General features: G+C 50.8%; 1 protein-coding gene across 4 annotated transcripts; it reads right to left on the bottom strand.

The window, feature by feature from the left end:
- Positions 1 to 949: 949 nt before the first annotated feature.
- PPP1R2 (protein phosphatase 1 regulatory inhibitor subunit 2) lies at positions 950 to 12,095 on the bottom strand. Of its 4 annotated transcripts, none has more exons than XM_063306217.1 (7): positions 11,882 to 12,095; positions 11,673 to 11,780; positions 11,498 to 11,569; positions 7,655 to 7,755; positions 6,591 to 6,791; positions 6,023 to 6,116; positions 2,236 to 2,334 (listed from the first exon to the last, which is right to left on the bottom strand). In XM_063306217.1, exons 1-6 carry the CDS (start codon positions 12,064 to 12,066, stop codon positions 6,064 to 6,066), a joined length of 720 nt encoding a protein of 239 aa, XP_063162287.1. In that variant the 5' UTR covers positions 12,067 to 12,095; the 3' UTR covers positions 2,236 to 2,334; positions 6,023 to 6,063. The 4 variants fall into 4 exon arrangements, with proteins under 4 accessions (XP_063162285.1, XP_063162287.1, XP_063162288.1 ...); XM_063306218.1 differs by having other exon boundaries at positions 2,300 to 2,334; positions 6,060 to 6,116; XM_063306215.1 differs by lacking the exon at positions 6,023 to 6,116 and having other exon boundaries at positions 950 to 2,334; positions 11,882 to 12,094.
- Positions 12,096 to 18,510: the final 6,415 nt, after the last annotated feature.

The raw sequence follows: 18,510 nt of genomic DNA, 5'->3' as shown, positions 1-18,510 counted from the left end.
CCCGGAGCGATGCGCGGTTGCGGCCGCGGGCCAGGCACACCGGCGTCCAAGGCGGCTCCCTTCGGTCCGGAGCGGCCGGGCGGGGCCCGCCGAACCTTAAACCTCGGCGGCGGCGCATCCTCCCCAGGGGCATCTCCGTGCTCCCGGGGTCCGGAGGGGGCGAGGACAGGGCCGGGCGGCGGGGACAGGATCCCCTCTCCCGGGACTTTCGGAAAGAGCACCAAGAAGTGGGAAGAGGGTGCGGGGGCTGGACCCAGAGGGAACACCTACTGCAGCCACAAGCTCAAGGGGACCTTAAATGGCCCTCCAAACATTTCAACTGTTCGTTTTAGCTACTCTATTTGTTTCATTTGCATGTTTCAATGACTATTTTAAATTTTTAATGTCTCAGGTTGAACCCTTTTATTGTCAATTATGAAGAGATGTCAGTAGTCAAAGATATAGCATTACATAAATTAAATCCACAGAGGCCACCAACAGCTGAAGAAAACTCTGCTTCCTCTTGGCAAGCACCAGCTGTGGGACTTGCTCTCGCCAAACTGCCAGGAGGCGAAGTGCCTCTTGGGGGCTGGGAGAGGAGCCCCCAGGTCCACATGGATCTCCACCAATGTTGGCCACCACCAAACTGCACAGCATCAGGTTTCACAGGAGGGCCTGTGGGAGCCAGCCATCCACAACGGTCTACCAGTGTGGCCTTTATTCAGCCCAGCGCTCCAAAGGTGACACAGAATCCATGTGGCATGCCTCTCCAAAGAGCTCACAATCTAAGACGAGAAAACAGAGAACGCCACAGCAGAGTCCAGCCGGGGGTCCAGGAACACAGTTCATTGAGCATCAGACCAAGGTCCCATGTCAGAATTCTGCCAGGTTATCAGTCTAGCTGTGCGCCCCCCAGGAGATGAGGACATTCACCTCATCTGCTTGTTGGAAAATACACTCAACAGAACAGAAACCCACAGTGGTTTACTTCAATAAAACAATTAGAAGAAAACAAGCCAATGGAAACGGAACCCAGAAATGAAGGAGCAAATTCAGCAGTACAATCTGGGCATTTTCTAGGCAGGTTCAGCTTGTTAGAACATTCCAAATAGTTGTACAAACATCAGCTGACCGCATGGATGTCCCTCTCTGTTCTAAAGTTTAAAGAGCCCAATGTTTTAAGGAAATCACAAAGCCAGTCAAGCTACAAAATAGCTGTATGATTCAGATTTCATTCATGACGTAGAGAGTAGAGAAGTCACCCTAAAAAAGATCACAGGATTATATGGGGCTGTGTGAACACTGCCTCTCCTAGCAAAGTTAAGAAACAATGAGCACCAAGCCAGAGGATCAGAGGTGCTCTTGCTGCCTGATGCCATCATTCACAGGGACTACTAGTTGAGAGGACCATCCTCACAGTCTCCGAAAATCTGTCCACAGCTGTTTGTTTCTCCCCACACATCCCTACATATACGTGCAGAAGGCCAGTTAGGCTGTTCCAGGCTCACCTGGAGAGAGAAGGAAGGCCAGCAGGCAACATAGGATTGTTCAGAGGGTTTTCAACCCAGTTTCTTTCTAGAAGCTGGCAGTCTTCAACCACACGGGAAGGCACCCCCAGAGGCAGAGTGGCCTAATGGAGGAAAGAGCCACCATGCCGTGCTCCCAATCCAGGCCAACTCAGATGGAAAAAAAGCTATAGCATCTACCTAAAGGCAGGCTGACCACCCCCTACTTTAGAACAGCCAGCTGGGAAAGCAAGCCTAATGCCATTGTTCCCTCACCCTCAGCAGCTGAGGCAAGAACCACCTGCAAGAACCAGCTAGATAAATGCTGCAGAAGGGGAAGGGGAAAAAAGCTATAAAAACACTGCTCCATTAATCCCTTTTGCAAAATGTCAGTGGCCAAGTGTCTCACTCTTTTCCTACCTGCAGTTTGGCACATTAACACCAAAGCCCTCTTCGGAATATTTGTGGCTACTCAACTACTACAGCATGATGCCAAATAAAAGAGAAAACAAAGTGTCCAGATGTTCTGCAGGTGCAAACCAGAGAAAGGAGTGCATCTGGGTCACCAGTGCTACTCCGCGCTGTGTTATTCTGCAGATGAGCAACGCATCATCTTCTGCGACCGCCAGAACCAGCCACATCAGCCACATTTTCACTGCCCAACAGAAAACCTTGAGGTCGCCACCATTCTTGTCAGATACCAAAGTGCGAGCCAACCTGGTGAGCCAGAACTGCAGAAGGGCGACGCAGCAAGGAACACAAAGGGGTGACTTCAGGAGCTATTACAGTCCCGAGCAGACTTCTTCTAGGCTGTGTGCAATGTTCTCGAGTGGGTCACTAGGAGCCGGTACTGCAGGAAGAGAGAGAAGAGCAGATGTGGGTTTCACAGCAGGCAGCATGGGGCATCCCAGTGGCGGGAGAGGCATTTGTCATATCTGAAGCAGACCAAGAGTCCTGCTAACGGCACACACAGTGCAACCCTCCTGCACTTTAAAAACACACCCTTTTTTCATTTTAAGTTTCAAGAGCACTCCCAGGGTTTGGATTCTTAATGCTTGCTGTGGAAATCAACAATTCCATAGACTACTGGTCCTTCACGTGCCAATTCCTGAAATCAGGTGGAAGGTTCAGTTGGCTGTCTTCTGAGTAAATCTGCCAGGGGATTTCTCACCCTTCACAACCACATCAGTATTTAGGTCTTCCAGGCTACCAATAGTTAAAATGACCTTCCAGTTGGCAAAAGCTGTCTTGCTGCCCACCAGGATGTGCTTTTGAAGAACAAATAATCTGTATTGCCTGACCTCAGCGTCTACCTTCCTGAGGTCAAACTGCTTCTCCAGGCAGTCCTAACTGGCAGAAAGCACACACCCTGCCACCAATGCCTGCTGTTGCTGATCCCCCGTGCCTCTCCCCCTGCAGCTGCCCCCCCCCCACATGCACTGAGAAGAAGACAACCGTGCGTCAATCTACTGAGTAGCTGGAAGCACAGAGGAGCCCAGCTCCTCCAGGCAGACCAAAGGAGACTGACTGGATCAGGTACAGCACCGTTCAAAGCACAGATTTGGTCAGACTCAAGAGGCTCCCATCTGCCCTAGAAAGGATTTGGGAGAAAGGCCTACAGAGTGGTTGCAACACAACAGGCAGATTGGAAGAGGAGTCAGGAGCAGATCGCTGGAGACAAGAGGAGAAGAGTGCCCTCTTGGCCAGCAAGTCACCAGCAGGTGGCCCAGATGGAAGAAAGAAAAGGGTGCCACAGACACAGCTGCCATTCCACCACTGAATGTGGGTTAAGTTAATCTGAGGGCTAAATTAATTGCAGGAAAGCTCTCAACGGTTGAAAACAGAGGAGGCTGGGACACTGTATAAGCCCAAAACTTCCTGTCTGCTTCAGTATCTTTCTTTTTAATCACCTCCCCCCAAATTTGAGATACCTGTTAAGCCATATAGGCTGTGCTGTAAGTACAGAAGGCAGATGCCATCTATTTACTCAGACAAACAAGGAACCAGTTATGTGTGAATTACCTGGCTTTGTGGCATGTCACCAAGGACTACTTCAGGGTCGTTAGAAAAGAAAAATAAATGATTTGATTCCAGAGGGGGGAAAAGGCTTTTAAAAGCATTACAGAACGTGGACTGTACCTTGCATACCTGACCTCTAGCTCTAGAACAGTTCAGAGGTAGCTGATGACAGGTAAGGCTGAGGGCCCATGCCTGGCTTGCTCCCCAGCCCTGCGACTCACACCAGGGAAAGTGAGCAGACGCCTTTTGAATCCAGAGAGGCTGGAGCCCAAGTTTAGGACTGATCAGCGGCTTGCCAGCAACAGCAGCAAGGCTGTGGATGGATAGCCTCCCCAGGTCTCCTCCTGGCACTGAAATAGGTAGGGAGACAGAGAAACAGATATCCCAATGTTGTCTGCCAGGGACAAGGGCAGAGGAGAAAATCTGCAGCCCTCTGGATTTTGTTTAGCTCTAACTCCCAGAAGCTCCGCTGCCTTGGCCAGTGACAAGGGGTGCTGGGAGCTGTAGTTGAGGCCCTCTCTTGGTGTCTAGAAGCTATAGGGGCCTGGATGGGGAGGAATAGGCTTCAGCTCAACCCTCGCAAGTCTGAGTGACTGTGGGTCTTAGGCCCCTCTGGATCCAGTCTTCTGCCATCTTTAATTCTGGATAGGGTGGTGCTACCCTAAACTCAACCGGTGCGCAGCCTGGAAGTTCTCCTGGACTTGTGGCTCCTGTTCAAGGAACAGGTGGCAGCCATGGCCAGGGGGGCTTATGCTCAGTGACCCTTCATGCACCAGTTCTGCTCTTTCCTGGATGGGGAGGCACTGCTCATGGCGAGTCATGTCTTGGTCATCTCTGGAAGGGATTATTGCAATCCGCTCCACATGAGCAACTGGAAGCTGGTTCAGATTACAGCCACGCAGGCAGTTATGGGTGCACCCTGCTACACCCATGTTACCCCTCTGCTCCATGAGCTGCACTGACTCCCAGTATGCTTCAGAGTGCAATTCATGATGCTAGTTCTCATGAATAAAGCCCCTCATGGCACAGGGCTGGGTTATTAATCTGTTTCTTCCCACCCTGCTAGTTCCAACATAGGGGTACCCTTCAGGTCCTCTCTATCAGGGAATATCATCTGGCAGGATCTAAGCAGCAGACCTTTGCTTTCAAGATCCATCTCTGCTGGCATTTTGGAAAGTCTTAAGAACACAGCTGTTTTCCTGGGGTTGGGAAGTTAATGGAGCCCATGAGATGGATGTTACTTGTAGTGACTTGTCTTCAGCTGCTCCTAAATGTGTATTTGTTATTGTTACTGGTTGGTTTTATTGAGTTTTAATTCTATGTTAGCCACCCAGAATTGCTGTTACAAGATGGATGGCCATATCGTTTTGTTGGAATAATAGTTCAGCAAGTTCCAGAGGGTCCTGGTGAGCTGGAGCCTTAGGACCCTAAGGAAAACATCTAGTCCCTTCTCCCCACTTAAATGAAGAGTAAAGATCTTATCCAAAACCAGTATAGTGAAGACTGACTGGGAATGTTTCAGAGAGACATCAGCATGCTAAGACTTATAAAACGTTTAGTACTTTGGATTTTAAGCCATGTTTTTCTAGTCTTGTTAGAGCAGCTGAATTTTATAACACGTCTGGGGCCCAACAGCCAGATGTTAAGCATTTAAACACCTGTGAAAGCCAGAAAGTCCAAGCAGCAGCTTCGGGCAGACTGGTAACAAAGCCTAATAGCCTTTAGCTTACATAGCACCTGAGAAAATTAACAGTTATTGATCGGAAGAGGCCAATTGAGAAACAAAATGGAAGGATGTTAACAAAAACTTAAGTAAAACTGGGTTTTTCTGTCCCTGCCTGGAAGAGGCAGGCGGGGGTCCCCACTTCTGTTGAGAAGCATGCAGGAAGAAGGAAGAAGATCCCAACCTTCCCCTATTGGTTGCTCAGACCATTTCCACAAGTTCCTTTGGCCCTTTGGCTACGGCAGTTCTCACTACGGTAAGGCTGAGTTGTACACAGGCCCCTCCAGCAGGAAGCTTTGTGCCACAGGGCGTGCTGCTGCAGAAGGCAGCCCAAGAACTGGCCAGGGGCACCTCTCTTCCCGAAGTCCCGGCCCAGGCTAGGATGGCCTGCCGTACAGAGGAGCTTCTCTCCGCCAAGGAAGCCGAGGGAAGTGGGCAGCACAGGAAGATGCTGTTCCCTCTCCTCCTCTGCTGCCTCTCCCCACTCCTGTTCCCTGCCTGAGGTCGGTGAGGCTGCCACTCTACTTCATATGCCTTTTGTGGTTCAAGGACACTTCTAGCTCAGTTTCCAATGATTTCTACAGTAAATGAGAAGTTTAGCTGATATAGATACAAATTTACGCAACTAGAGTTTGGTGACACTGGGCAGCCCAGGTTTTGGTTTGGTTTTTAATTTCTCTGACATTCACCATTCTTGGAATTTCAAAGAGAAGCGCTCAATTTATTCACGCGAAGAACAGCCCAACCAAGAAAGTGTCTTGGGGAAGAAAGCTCTTTCCCTCTCCAAAAGGGACACCCAGGGAAGAAGGGAGGCCCCATTTAGAGACACCAACAGGCTCAATGGAAGCTGATGCAGAAGGAGACACTCTGTTTCTGGCATGCTGCTGCATCTGGAATGCAAATACAAAGGGGAAGGCGCACTCAGAACGCAAGCCCACCAGCAGCCTATGGCTAACGGTTCGTCCGCACCACCTGCGCCTGCTTCCTGGCACAAACCAAAGCTGGCTTGTCTTCCTGCAAACTGAAAGAGGACAAGAGAAAAGCAAGAACAGCTAACTGTCTACTTGCCCTCCACTGTTTCTCTCTCCAGCTCAAGAAGTGGGTCCCCCCACAAGCCAGAAGGGACAAAACAGAACAGATGGCAGCCAATTTGGAAGAGATGGGGGCGTGCCAGCAAGCAGACATCCAACCAAGGCTTCTAAACTTGGCATAGCATAAACCAAGAGAATATTTCACACTGCACAGAATCTGGACATGTGATGAAAGGTTCCAGGGCAGCAGCTGGGGAGGGGTGGCCAACCTGGCCATCTGCAGCTCGTGGGTTCCAAGTGAAAAGGACTTTCTCAATGAGGCCCAAAGCTCACCTGATTCTGTGCTCATCCTTCCTGTATTGCACGCATCCTGCATCTCATCATCGTCATCATTGTCATCATCCTCGTCCTCGTCCTCCTCATCAGCAGCAGCCTCGCCATGCATCTCCTTTGCAATCAACTGTCTGGCAAGTTTGATGTTCTGTGCTTCATTGTAATGCATTTTCCTCTTCATTTCAAACTGTCTCTTTTTCTCTGTACCATGAGAAACGGAATATGCAACAAGGCATGACACCAGCCATTGATTTTTAGAAACTTCACACAGTTCATTCTGTTTCACATACGTGAAGCTGTGAACGTTGAAATCCAGCGCCATCAGATTGACTGCCGGGGGTTCTGTGTCATAAATCACCCCCATTTTGCATAATGCATTGCAGGAGCGACTACCTGCGATTACCTGCACCCGGATGCACATCTTTTCTAAAAAATTTAGAGTCTCCCACCTGAAAAGCTGCAGGGGTTGGGGGAGGGGGTAGACACAGAACAGCACTTTATCAAATTCAAATTTTAATTTTGTTTTCTCCAGCCCTTGCTGACTTATGCAGAGGCCGGCCAAACCAGCAGGCGTTGTAGCACTAATGCTTAGCCACCAAAAGAAAAAATATCTCAGGACTGGAAAGATGGCGGTGAAGCGCCAGCCCGGTTATCCCAAAGCCATTAGAACCACTCATGGTTGTTTGCGGGTACAGAAATCACAGCTCCTCTATGGACAAATAAGGAAGCTCTTGTTGCGCTGCAGGACACTCCACCTGTACTTCCATTCCCTCAGGGCTGGCAAAGCGGGGGACACGGGAGCAGGGGTCGGACAGAGTCCTCTCATGACCAAGGGGAGGCGCAAGGAAGGCAGGAGATGGAGAGCAAGCGTCCACCAAAGTTCTTAGACTCCGGATGCACGTCTGATCTCGGTCGCTTCTACAGCTACTTAGCGCCTGCGATAGAAACTCAATCTGCTCAAGCCAGCCCTTGCCATTCCCACAAGAGCTCCTGCAAAGGGTTCCTGAGGGCAGAGTGGGTCACAGCATCGGTCTAGCGCAGGAAGACCACAAGCTCATACCTACCCAATTCTTCCGGAGTCAAGTCTACCTCGTCCTCCTCCTCACTGCTGTCATCCTGCTTTGCAAGGATTTTGGGGCCCTGTCCTGCTGCTGCAGCCGCCAGCCTGCAGAGAAAACACAGAACTGGTCTGAGGCTGCTAGCCGGAGACGCACGAGACGTGGGGCACCTGCGTCTCCGGACAAGCATGTGAGCGGGGGCCTTCCAGCAATGAAATCGTGGGTCTAGCGGCGTGGTTCTCTCAAGTAGGAAAAGCCACCAACAAATACAACAGAGAACCTTTTCGCGCCATAAAGAGTTAAACTGTGGAACTGTTTACTGTGTGACATAACAAGCTAAAAGGAAATCAGAGCAATCTGGGGGCGAACCCGTTGCTAACGGCTAGGTGGCCGCCCAGAACGTGGCTGAAGTCCAGCAGCCCCTCCCCCAAAGTTCCAGCCCTGGCCAGAATTCTGGCCGGAAAGAAGCAGCTGACTAGAGGGGGGACCCGTTTAAAAAAGTTTCAACACCGCTACCCTGCTCACAGTCCTACTCCATGTTTGCAAGTCGAAACAGGAAATGACTTTGGAATAAAAGCAAAAACAAAAACCCTTATGCTTTTAGAATGAAGTGTTTAGAAGTGTTGCTCCTGCAAACAGTTCTATATTTAATCTGGATTTAATTTATTCTGTATTAGAAAGTGTTCGTTTCTTATCAAACAAGAAATCTTTGTAGCTGGGACAAGAAACATGCCAACACTTCCCAATCTTACTTCTTTGATATACTCTAATACTATCAATTACAATACTACCTTATTTTCCAGCAACATGGACAAAAACAAACTTCTTCAAAGCTCCTTACACAATGAGGAAAAAAAGATGAGAGGGAACAGAACAAGAATGCAGACAAGTGTAGTTGACATACTCATACTTAAAATCTCGATTCTAGTTGAAAACGAAGATTAAGATGGGTTGATGAACCCCTAAAGGCAGGAACCTTGGGGAACTTTACAAGAGAAAGGCCATGAAACTCAATTCTTGGAGTTTATGAAAGCGGATTTCAAAAAGCTCAGAGAAAAATTGGGCATGGGTAGAAATCATAAAGAAAAATACTCAGATACTGAAGTCAAAACATTTTGAAATTGGAAAGTTGAGACCATCTAGTGAAGTCCATGGGGCTGCACTGAAAAGAAAGGTGGAAGGAGGGACATCTAACCAAGGAGGAGTTCAACACTAGCTGTATGTGAGAGGCCGGAACAGAAGTTGTCCCCATATTGAACAATGGTAAGAAGTTGGATCCACAAAACTGCCACCCAGTCAGCTTGAAATCCACACTTGGTGAAATTCCAAGCAGATAATTAAGTAGCCATCCATGAGTATCTAGAAAAGGATACATTGATAACTAGAAGCCAGCAAAAATTCAGAAGGAATTGTTCCAAACCAATCTTCTCTTTCCACAGTCACTTTTGGGGGGGGGGGTGCCTTCAAGTCTGGCGGCTGCCTGGACATGTCCCAGCAGATTTTGTTGGCAAGATTTCAGAAGTGGTTTACCATTGTCTGCTTCCTAGGGCTAAGAGTGTATGACTTGCCCAAGGTCACCCAGCTAGCTTCATGCCCAAGGCGGGACTACAACTCAGAGTCTCCTGGTTTCTAGTTTGATGTCTCAACCACTACACCAAACTGGCTCTCTACAGTCACTAGTCTGGTAAATTACAGAAGCACAATGGACAAAATAGGACATCCTTCTGAAGTGGGTTAGAACCTACTGTTCTCTGAATGCTTTTTAGGGGCAACCTTGAGCACTGTCTCAAGCCTTTGTCTGATCTTGTGTGGTCAACATTTTTCTAAGGACTAAATGGGTAAGGGAACAAAGGGCTGCTTGTCAAATTTGCAAATGAAGTCATCAAATGTCATCAAAGAAGACAAAATCAGGAGTTCAAAAAGGCACTGTTCAACAAAGAGCTGCACAGCTTTCAGATACGAAAAACAAGGATGGAACGACAGATGAAAAGGATACCTGATTGTGTGATAAATATGACCCTGTCGTTCAATGTGATGCATTAGTAAAAATGCAGAATATAAATTAAGCAAGTTAAATTCCATGTGTATCAGCACGCCATAGCAGTAAACGTATGCAGCCTACTGCTGCAGTGAATAACCTGGAGCTCTTAGCCATGCCTGTTGGCAAGAGGAGCCAAACAGGGACCCTCACGCTGTTCACACAGCCATGCTGTTTGCTTACGACTAGAGTGCTGGCATGAGGCAGTAAGCATAAATTCTACCTCACACCCCTGGCATTACAGTTTTACTCTATCCTGTGGGAATCCCACCTCTCTTATTATCAGTGCCTCATTTTTAAGAGCGCTGGAAACGGAAGCAGAACCTAAGAACCATCAGGAAGATGAGTGGATTAGCAAAAACCAATTAGACGGTTGAAAGTCTGGCTACGTGTAGCTTGGGGAAGGGAGAAGTCATACACGGCACAATCTTCAGAGACCTGAAAGAGCCGCATCCAGCAGAAGGACAGCATTCCGCACTGGAGATCCTAACCTGAGCAAGGAGCTGGACTCCAAATCGGTATGCCGGATTTTTTTTCTTGCCCCGCTGAAGAAGATAGATGTGCCTAAATGAAGCTGGTTGAGGACAACCCCCACACAGGTGCTCAGGGAGTCCCGTGTACATTAGGAGCAAGAAGGGACTTTTTGAGGCAAAAAGGTGCTCATTGCAGATCCTGGAAGAGGATCAACAGAGACAACAGACAAAAGACAGAGTAAATCCAAACCGTGGAGAAATTTCTTGAAAGCATCAAGACGTTTCTCTTGAATAAGCAAGGGGGTGAAATGCTATTCTGAGCAGGGGAAGCTCCGAGGAACAAGGAGGGGGTTTTTTTGTAACAGAGTTTTGGATCAAGGAGGTGTAAACAAGTGGCCAAAGAGAAGTTGACAAACTGGAAAGAAACCCGTGACCTGCTATGTGAGCCAGTCCGGCCACAATGCACCACACGGCAGCCTCGCCACACAGCCTGACCTTTCCCCTGGCCAGAGAATGTGGAGTCGCTGGGAGAACCACACCCCCGTTCTCTCACAAAAATCAATGCAAATTTACCGGAAGGAAGGATGGCAGCAAGGGAGACCAGCTTGGCCCCATCCTCCCCTTCCCTATCCTTGCAGAAAGGACGTTCACCTCCAACTGCTGGTCCTTGGCCTGCAGAAGCAGCAAGAAATCTGTTCTCCTGCCCCAGACCATCAGGAAGTGAGAGCTACCCACTACCATTCAAGCATCAGCAAACCAGGACAGCCTGAACAGGCATAATACGGAGTTAGAGATCGCTCCCATTTCATGGTTCTGGCCACGAAAATCCCCTCCCCGGATTTGCGCACAGATGCGTGCAATGTTTGGATTCCTGAGCGTCTCACTGTTTCTTTAATGGATGCTTTGGAAACCGACTTGCCTAAGAAGCAGGATGCCTGGGCAAGAGGGTTAATGGAACAGAGAGATGCCAAGAATGGGACAGCGCTGCAATGAGCATGACAGTAAGAGACCGGGGCGGGGGGAGCAGGGGGGGCTACTGGAGGTGCTGGGGGGAGGGGAGTTGGAAACCATAAACAAAGCATCCAGACCCCTGAGGAGGAAAACGGAGGTCCGCAAGAGAAGGGCACTGGAATAACCCCAAAGAGGAGGAGACAGTCACCCGGAACGCAGGGGAGAGTCCATTGGGTCCCAAGCGGGTGTGGCTGAACTCCCTCCCGGACCCCCTCCCCGTCCCTCAGCCAAGGCAAAGGAAACCTAGCCGGCGAGTGCTGGCAAAAGCTCCGGCCCCCTTGGTGAGGGGCCCACCGAAGCCGCCCCCCCCCCGCCCGAGGCACCTACTTTTGGGCGAGGACGTCTGCCGTGGGGACGGGGCTGTCCTCGGCGTCGCTGCCGGCGTCCTCCTCCTTCAGGCTGCAGGGAGAGGGAAAGCTCGTCGGGGACCGGGGAGCGCTGGTCGAGCGACCCTCCCGGGCGAGCGACCCCCCGGCCCAGCCTCCCCCCGGGCGCACCGCACCTGTGGTAGGGCGTGCTGGGCTCGTCGATCTTCATCAGCCCGTAGTCCTTCCCGGCGGGGTGGTAGGTGGCCAGGATGTTCATCTCGTCCCACTTCTGCGTCTTCTTCCTGGGGGGCGGGGACAGGAGGTGAGACGGGACGGGACGCGCCCGTGGCCCTCCCCGCCCGCCGTCCCCGCCGCCCGCCCGGCCCGGCCCGGCTCGGCCCACCCGTGCTCCTCGCCGCGGCTCTCGGTGCTCGACTGCGCCTGCAAGGGCGCCCCGGCGGGCGGCAGCGGCGGTGCCTGCGGGAGCGCCAGGGGATCCGCCAGGCCCTGCCCGGTGCCGCTGCCCGAGCGGTTCTTCAGGATGCCCTTCACGGGCCTACCGGCGCCCGCCGACGCCCTCGCCTCCATCGCCGTCGCCGCCCGGGCCGTCCGCGGGGCCTGCGCCTGCGCGGCCTGGGCGCCTGCCTGCGACGTCACAAGGGCGGGCGGGGCCGGGATCACGTGCGCCCGCGGAGACGCCCCGCCCTCTGCGCCGGACGGGGCGGGGCCTCGGGGCCGCGCGGGGGGCGCGCCCCGCCCCCGGTCCCTCTCTGCCCCTCTCGCGCCTGCGCGAGCGAGTCTTGTCTCGGTCTCGGCCGGCGGGCGCCGCTTTGCGCCGCGTCCTCCCCCCACCCCCACACCGTTTCCTTCATCCTTTCCTTCGGGGCAAGTGGACAAACCGATTCCCGGACGCTCCCAAAGTCGGGGAACGACCGGAGGATTTCAAAACGTGCCCGATCTTCGAAGAAAGAAGCCCCTCGAGGTGGTTGGGTCGGTTAGAGCAGGATGGACGGACTCCAGCTCGCTCCCAGAGTTCTCCGCCCAGCCTGGCTCGCTGGCTGGGGAATTCTGGGAGTTGAAGTCCTCCCACCCTGACGTCGCCGAGGGGGAGCAACGCCGGGCGAGAGGGAGCGCGGCGAGGGTCCGGCGGGCCCGCAAACGCGGGGCTTCCTGTGTGGGGCGAGGAAGAGGGAGGCGCCTGCGGGCGCGTGCAGTTGGGGGGCGCCCGAAGCGGAGGGCGGGCCTGCGGCGACGCGTAAGCGGACTCGGCAGGCCCCCGAAGGAGGCTGAAGCTGAGGCCGAGCGAGGGGGCTGGGGGTGCGCCGGGGTGCGGCTCTCTCTCCCCGCCCCCCCTTTCCTTGTCTGGGGCCGCCCCCCCTTCGGCTCGCTCCCTTAGCGCCTGCGCGGGCTCTGCGGGGCGCGGCTAGCCGCGGCTGGAGGGTGGCGACCGCGGCGGGGTGGTCGCACGGGCGCACCCCCGATGCGGAGCGGGCCCCTTCCTGGCCGCAGGGTGGCCGCCTCCGTCAGCGGGTTCTTTCCATTCGTAGTTTGGCCAGATGGCCCGAGGAGCGCTCGGGCCCTTTTTAGGGCCGTGTTTACCGCGCGGCTGGATCTGGACCAAGCCTGTGTCCTCCACAGCTCTGCGGCTGGTTCCTGTGGGACAGATTCTTGGACGGGGACGAGCTGTCAGCACATTTCTAAAAGTAGCTGAGCTCCAGGCACATTCCATCCCCGAAGCCGCCTCTTCCTCCGGGGCAAGTCCGGCTGAACAGAAACTATGGCGATCTGACTTGGTCAGCCTGGTTTCGCCGCAGGGGGCAGGATGCAGCCGAGGGAACGGGAAAGGAAGGCGTTTCCTGGGGGAAATGTGCGCCTGGCCCTCCCCCTTGATCCCCCCGGCTGCTGCCAGCAAAGCCCCTTGGGCAGAGCCTGTAAATCACGGCTAAGGGGGTGGGATCCGCATTATTCCCCCAAACATGCTGGAAGGGAGAAGCTCAGCAGTTTTGCACAGGAGGAGAGGGTTTGTTCCTGGGCCGGTTTGCCCAAGTCCCCTGGCCCTTTACAGCATCATCCTCACGGAACTAAGGAAACCAGTCATTAGGCCCCGGACACCAAAGAATTACAGAATCACCAATTGTCCGTGTGACGGGTCACGTGCATGCATTCAAGGGGTGTGACTGAAAGAAGCGGTGCCCGCAGCACATTCTAGCTTTTTTCCCCTTTTGTCTTCACTTATAAGACAGAAATCATTTCAGCCAAGCGTCATAAAGACAGTGGAACAGCTTCACTCACATTCTGCACTCTTTGCAAACAGTTGCCCCCCACCAAGTGATCACAAGGCACAGCCAGGTGCAGAAGTACCCAATAAGCATTTTTTCCTGCTCTCTAACCTGTAATTTTAGAACAATTAAGTAAAGATGTCTTAGCCAGCTCTGATGTGAGTCAAATATATGTATGTACCTAGTACATATGTGCTTCTCTGTGTTTCTAAATACTGGAACTGCCAGCTAGATTAAGAAAGGGCTCACAGATCATAGTGGCAGACTTTTGTTTTTCTCAGCAGGTGAATTAGTCCCTCCTCCCAAAGGAGCAGAGGCACATTTTGGGGATTCCTGGTTGCACTTCTTCTAGACTAGCAGGTAGAGGCCATGCTCAGTGAGGCAGCCCATCAATCCTGTGGCCCAGGTCATAGATAACAACGTTGAATAATACCAATCCCAAGACAATCCACTGACTCCTGGGCTCTCTAGTGGGTTAGTCAGTTGGCTCTGTGCCTTCCAAGCCCCACTTTAATGAGAATGCTGAAGTCTGTCCATTTCTGTGGCACCTCAACCGAAATAACTCTGGGTGGCTTTGTTCACTGAGGCAGTCATCCTGTTAAAGAAGGAGATTAAATCTGTCTCTCATGACCTATTTTTGGCAAAGATTCTTAGCAATCGTGGCATCTTTAAGATGCTTTCAAATAGCCTGTGTTATTGTCTGCTGCAACTTGATGTTAAGCTTCCTTGTCAATCATCCTCTTTTTTCAAAAGAAGAGAACCTCTGTAGGTCAGGGTTGAAGTGTGCAGTCCTTGGTGCTCTCTGAGCCTTGTTTGCTTGCAGATGTTTCATTACCCAACTAGGTCACATCAGCAATGCTCTTCTGCCCATGATAACCATGGTTTGGCCTTTGTCTGCAGGGAGGATGGAGATGGTTTGGTCCTTCTTTGGGTCTTTGCGGGCTGCTCCATCCTCTGCTCTGAGCAGGTCTTGATTCTGTATCCTTCTGGTCTGTGGCATGACCGTCTGCCTGATGCTCTCCGGGTCTCTGTGGCAAGCCCTGGGGTTTCAAGTGCTGCTGCCGAGGCTGCAAAAGATGGGTTAACGTCTACGTTATAGCTGAGGCCTTTCCGGAGGATCCGGTGTTCCACGGTGGACAGAGGGCAGCTGGACACGTTGACTGCCCATTCGGGTCCAGGTCCCTCTTTGTTTCTGGGGTTTCGCTCGAGCAGTTGGGTTTCAAGTTGGGTGTTCCTTTTTTCAGCTTGTCTCAGAGGTGCAGTTTGGCGGTGGCTGTCAGCATTTTTGGGGTCATGGTTTGTTCCAGGTGCTCCTTGAGGCTATCTGTGGTGTGCTGGTATTTGCTTGGTCTGAGGTGAGCACTGATGATGTTGCCTAGTCGGGCAATGAAATGTCTACGAGCGAACAACCAGGCCCAGAGAGCACCACGGGCTCCATCTTCTTTTTTCTCATTCTTAAAGAGCCCATTTACTCTTCTCCAGTCTTCTCAGCACCTCCAAGACTCCTGAAGGGTAATTGACAGAGGTCCAGTTAGCTCATCAGCTGCTACAAATAAATGTTGTTGTTTATTTGTTTAGTCGCTTCCGACTCTTCGTGACTTCATGGACCAGCCCACGCCAGAGCTTCCTGTCAGTCGTCAACACCCCCAGCTCCCCCAGGGACGGGTCCGTCACCTCTAGAATATCATCCATCCACCTTGCCCTTGGTTGGCCCCTCTTCCTTTTGCCCTCCACTCTCCCTAGCATCAGCATCTTCTCCAGGGTGTCCTGTCTTCTCATTATGTGGCCAAAGTATTTCAGTTTTGCCTTTAATATCATTCCCTCCAGTGAGCAGTCTGGCTTTATTTCCTGGAGGATGGACTGGTTTGATCTTCTTGCAGTCCAAGGCACTCTCAGAATTTTCCTCCAACACCACAGTTCAAAAGCATCGATCTTCCTTCTCTCAGCCTTCCTTATGGTCCAGCTCTCGCAGCCATAGGTTACTACGGGGAACACCATTGCTTTGACTATGCGGACTTTTGTTGTCAGTGTGATGTCTCTGCTCTTAACTATTTTATCGAGATTTGTCATTGCTCTTCTCCCAAGGATTAAGCGTCTTCTGATTTCCTGACTGCAGTCAGCATCTGCAGTAATCTTCACACCTAGAAATACAAAGTCTTTCACTGCTTCTACATTTTCTCCCTCTATTTGCCAGTTATCAATCAAGCTGGTTGCCATAATCCTGGTTTTTTTGAGGTTTAGCTGCAAGCCAGCTTTTGCACTTTCTTCTTTCACCATCATAAGGCTCCTCAGTTCCTCTTCGCTTTCAGCCATCAAAGTGGTATCATCTGCATATCTGAGATTGTTAATGTTTCCTCCAGCGATTTTAACTCCAGCCTTGGATTCCTCAAGCCCAGCATGTTGCATGATGTGTTCTGCGTACAAGTTGAATAGGTAGGGTGAGAGTATACAGCCCTGCCATACTCCTTTCCCAATCTTAAACCAGTCCGTTGTTCCGTGGTCTGTTCTTACTGTTGCTACTTGGTCGTTATACAGATTCTTCAGGAGGCAGACAAGATGACTTGGTATCCCCATACCACTAAGAACTTGCCACAATTTGTTATGGTCCACACTGTCAAAGGCTTTAGAATAGTCAATAAAACAGAAATAGATGTTTTTCTGAAACTCCCTGGCTTTTTCCGTTATCCAGCCGATATTGGCAATTTGGTCCCTAGTTCCTCTGCCTTTTCTAAACCCAGCTTGTACATCTGGCAATTGTCGCTCCATGAATTGCTGAAGTCTACCTTGCAGGATCTTGAGCATTACCTTACTGGCATGTGAAATGAGTGCCACTGTTCGATAGTTTGAACATTCTTTAGTGTTTCCCTTTTTTGGTATGGGGTTATAAGTTGATTTTTTCCAATCTGATGGCCATTCTTGTGTTTTCCAAATTTGCTGGCATATAGCATGCATTACCTTGACAGCATCATCTTGCAAGATTTTGAACAGTTCAGCTGGGATGCCGTCGTCTCCTGTTATTAGCGATGCATCTTAAGGCCCACTCAACCTCACTCTTCAGGATGTCTGGCTCTAGCTCACTGATCACACCATCAAAGCTATCCCCGATATTGTTATCCTTCGTATACAGGTATTCTGTATATTCTTGCCACCTTTTCTTGATCTCTTCTTCTTCTGTTAGCTCCTTGCCATCTTTGTTTTTGATCATACCCATTTTGGCCTGGAATTTACCTCCGATGGTTCTAATTTTCTGGAAGAGGTCTCTTGTCCTTCCTATTCTATTGTTTTCTTCCACTTCCGCGCATTGCTTGTTTAAAAATAATTCCTTATCTCTTCTGGCTAACCTCTGGAATTTTGCATTTAATTGGGCATATCTCCCCCTATCACTGTTGCCTTTTGCTTTCCTTCTTTCTTGGGCTACTTCTAGTGTCTCAGCAGACAGCCATCTTGCCTTCTTGGTTTTCTCTTTCTTTGGGATGTATTTTGTTGCCGCCTCCTGAACAATGTTGCGAACTTCTGTCCATAGTTCTTCCGGGACCCTATCTACTAAATCTAGTCCCTTAAATCTATTCTTCACCTCCACTGCATATTCCTTAGGAATATTAGTGAGCTCATATCTAGCTGATCTGTGGGTCTTCCCTAATCTCTTTAGTCTGATCCTAAATTGTGCAATAAGAAGTTCATGATCTGAGCTACAGTCAGCTCCAGGTCTTGTTTTTACCAACTGTATAGATGTCCGCCACCTTTGGCTGCAAAGGATGTAGTCAATCTGATTTTGGTGTTGTCCATCTGGTGAAGTCCATGTATGAAGCTGTCTCTTAGGTTGCTGGAAGTGTTTGTTATGCAGAGTGAGTTTTCTTGGCAAAATTCTATCAGCCTATGTCCTGCTTCGTTTTGTTCTCCCAGGCCATGCTTACCTGTAATTCCAGGTGTCATTTGACTGCCCACCTTAGCATTCCAGTCTCTCATGATGAAAATAACATCTCTTAGGCGTGTTGTCCAGCAGGTGCTGCAGATCCTCATAGAACTGCTCTACTTCAGCTTCTTCAGCATCTGTGGTTGGGGCGTATATTTGGATCACTGTGATGTTAGATGGCTTGCCCTGAATTCGAATTGAGATCATTCTATCGTTTTTTGGATTGTATCCAAGCACTGCTTTAGCCACTTTACTATTAATTATGAAGGCTACTCCATTTCTTCTGTGGTCCTCTTGTCCACAGTAGCAGATCTGGTGGTCGTTTGATGTGAAGTGGCCCATTCCAATCCATTTCAGTTCACTGACGCCCAAAATGTCTATCTTTAACCTTGACATCTCACCAAGAACCACATCCAATTCGCCCTGGCTCATAGATCTTACATTCCAGGTTCCAATGGTGTGTTGATCCTTAGAACATCGGATTCGCCGTTCACCACCAGCACCGTCGGCCGCTAGCCGTCCTTTCGGCTTTGAGCTAGCTGCGTCATCACGTCTGGGGCTAGTTGAACTCATCCTCTGTTCCTCCCCAGTAGCATTTTGACCATCTTCCGACCTGGGGGTCTCATCTTCCGATGGTATACTGACATATCTCTGGTTGTACTGATCCGTTTAGTTTTCACGGCAAGAATACTGGGGTGGGTTGCCATTACCTTCCCCAGGGATCACGTTTAGTCTGACCTCTCTGTCATGACCTTCCCATCTTGGGTGGCCCTTCACGGTTTAGCTCATGGCATCATTGAGGTGCTCAAGCTCCAGCACCACGACAAGGTAACAATCCTT

This window comes from Candoia aspera, chromosome 6 (assembly GCF_035149785.1).
Source record: "Candoia aspera isolate rCanAsp1 chromosome 6, rCanAsp1.hap2, whole genome shotgun sequence".
NCBI lineage: Eukaryota > Metazoa > Chordata > Lepidosauria > Squamata > Boidae > Candoia > Candoia aspera.
This window is presented reverse-complemented; position numbering and strand designations above follow the sequence as displayed.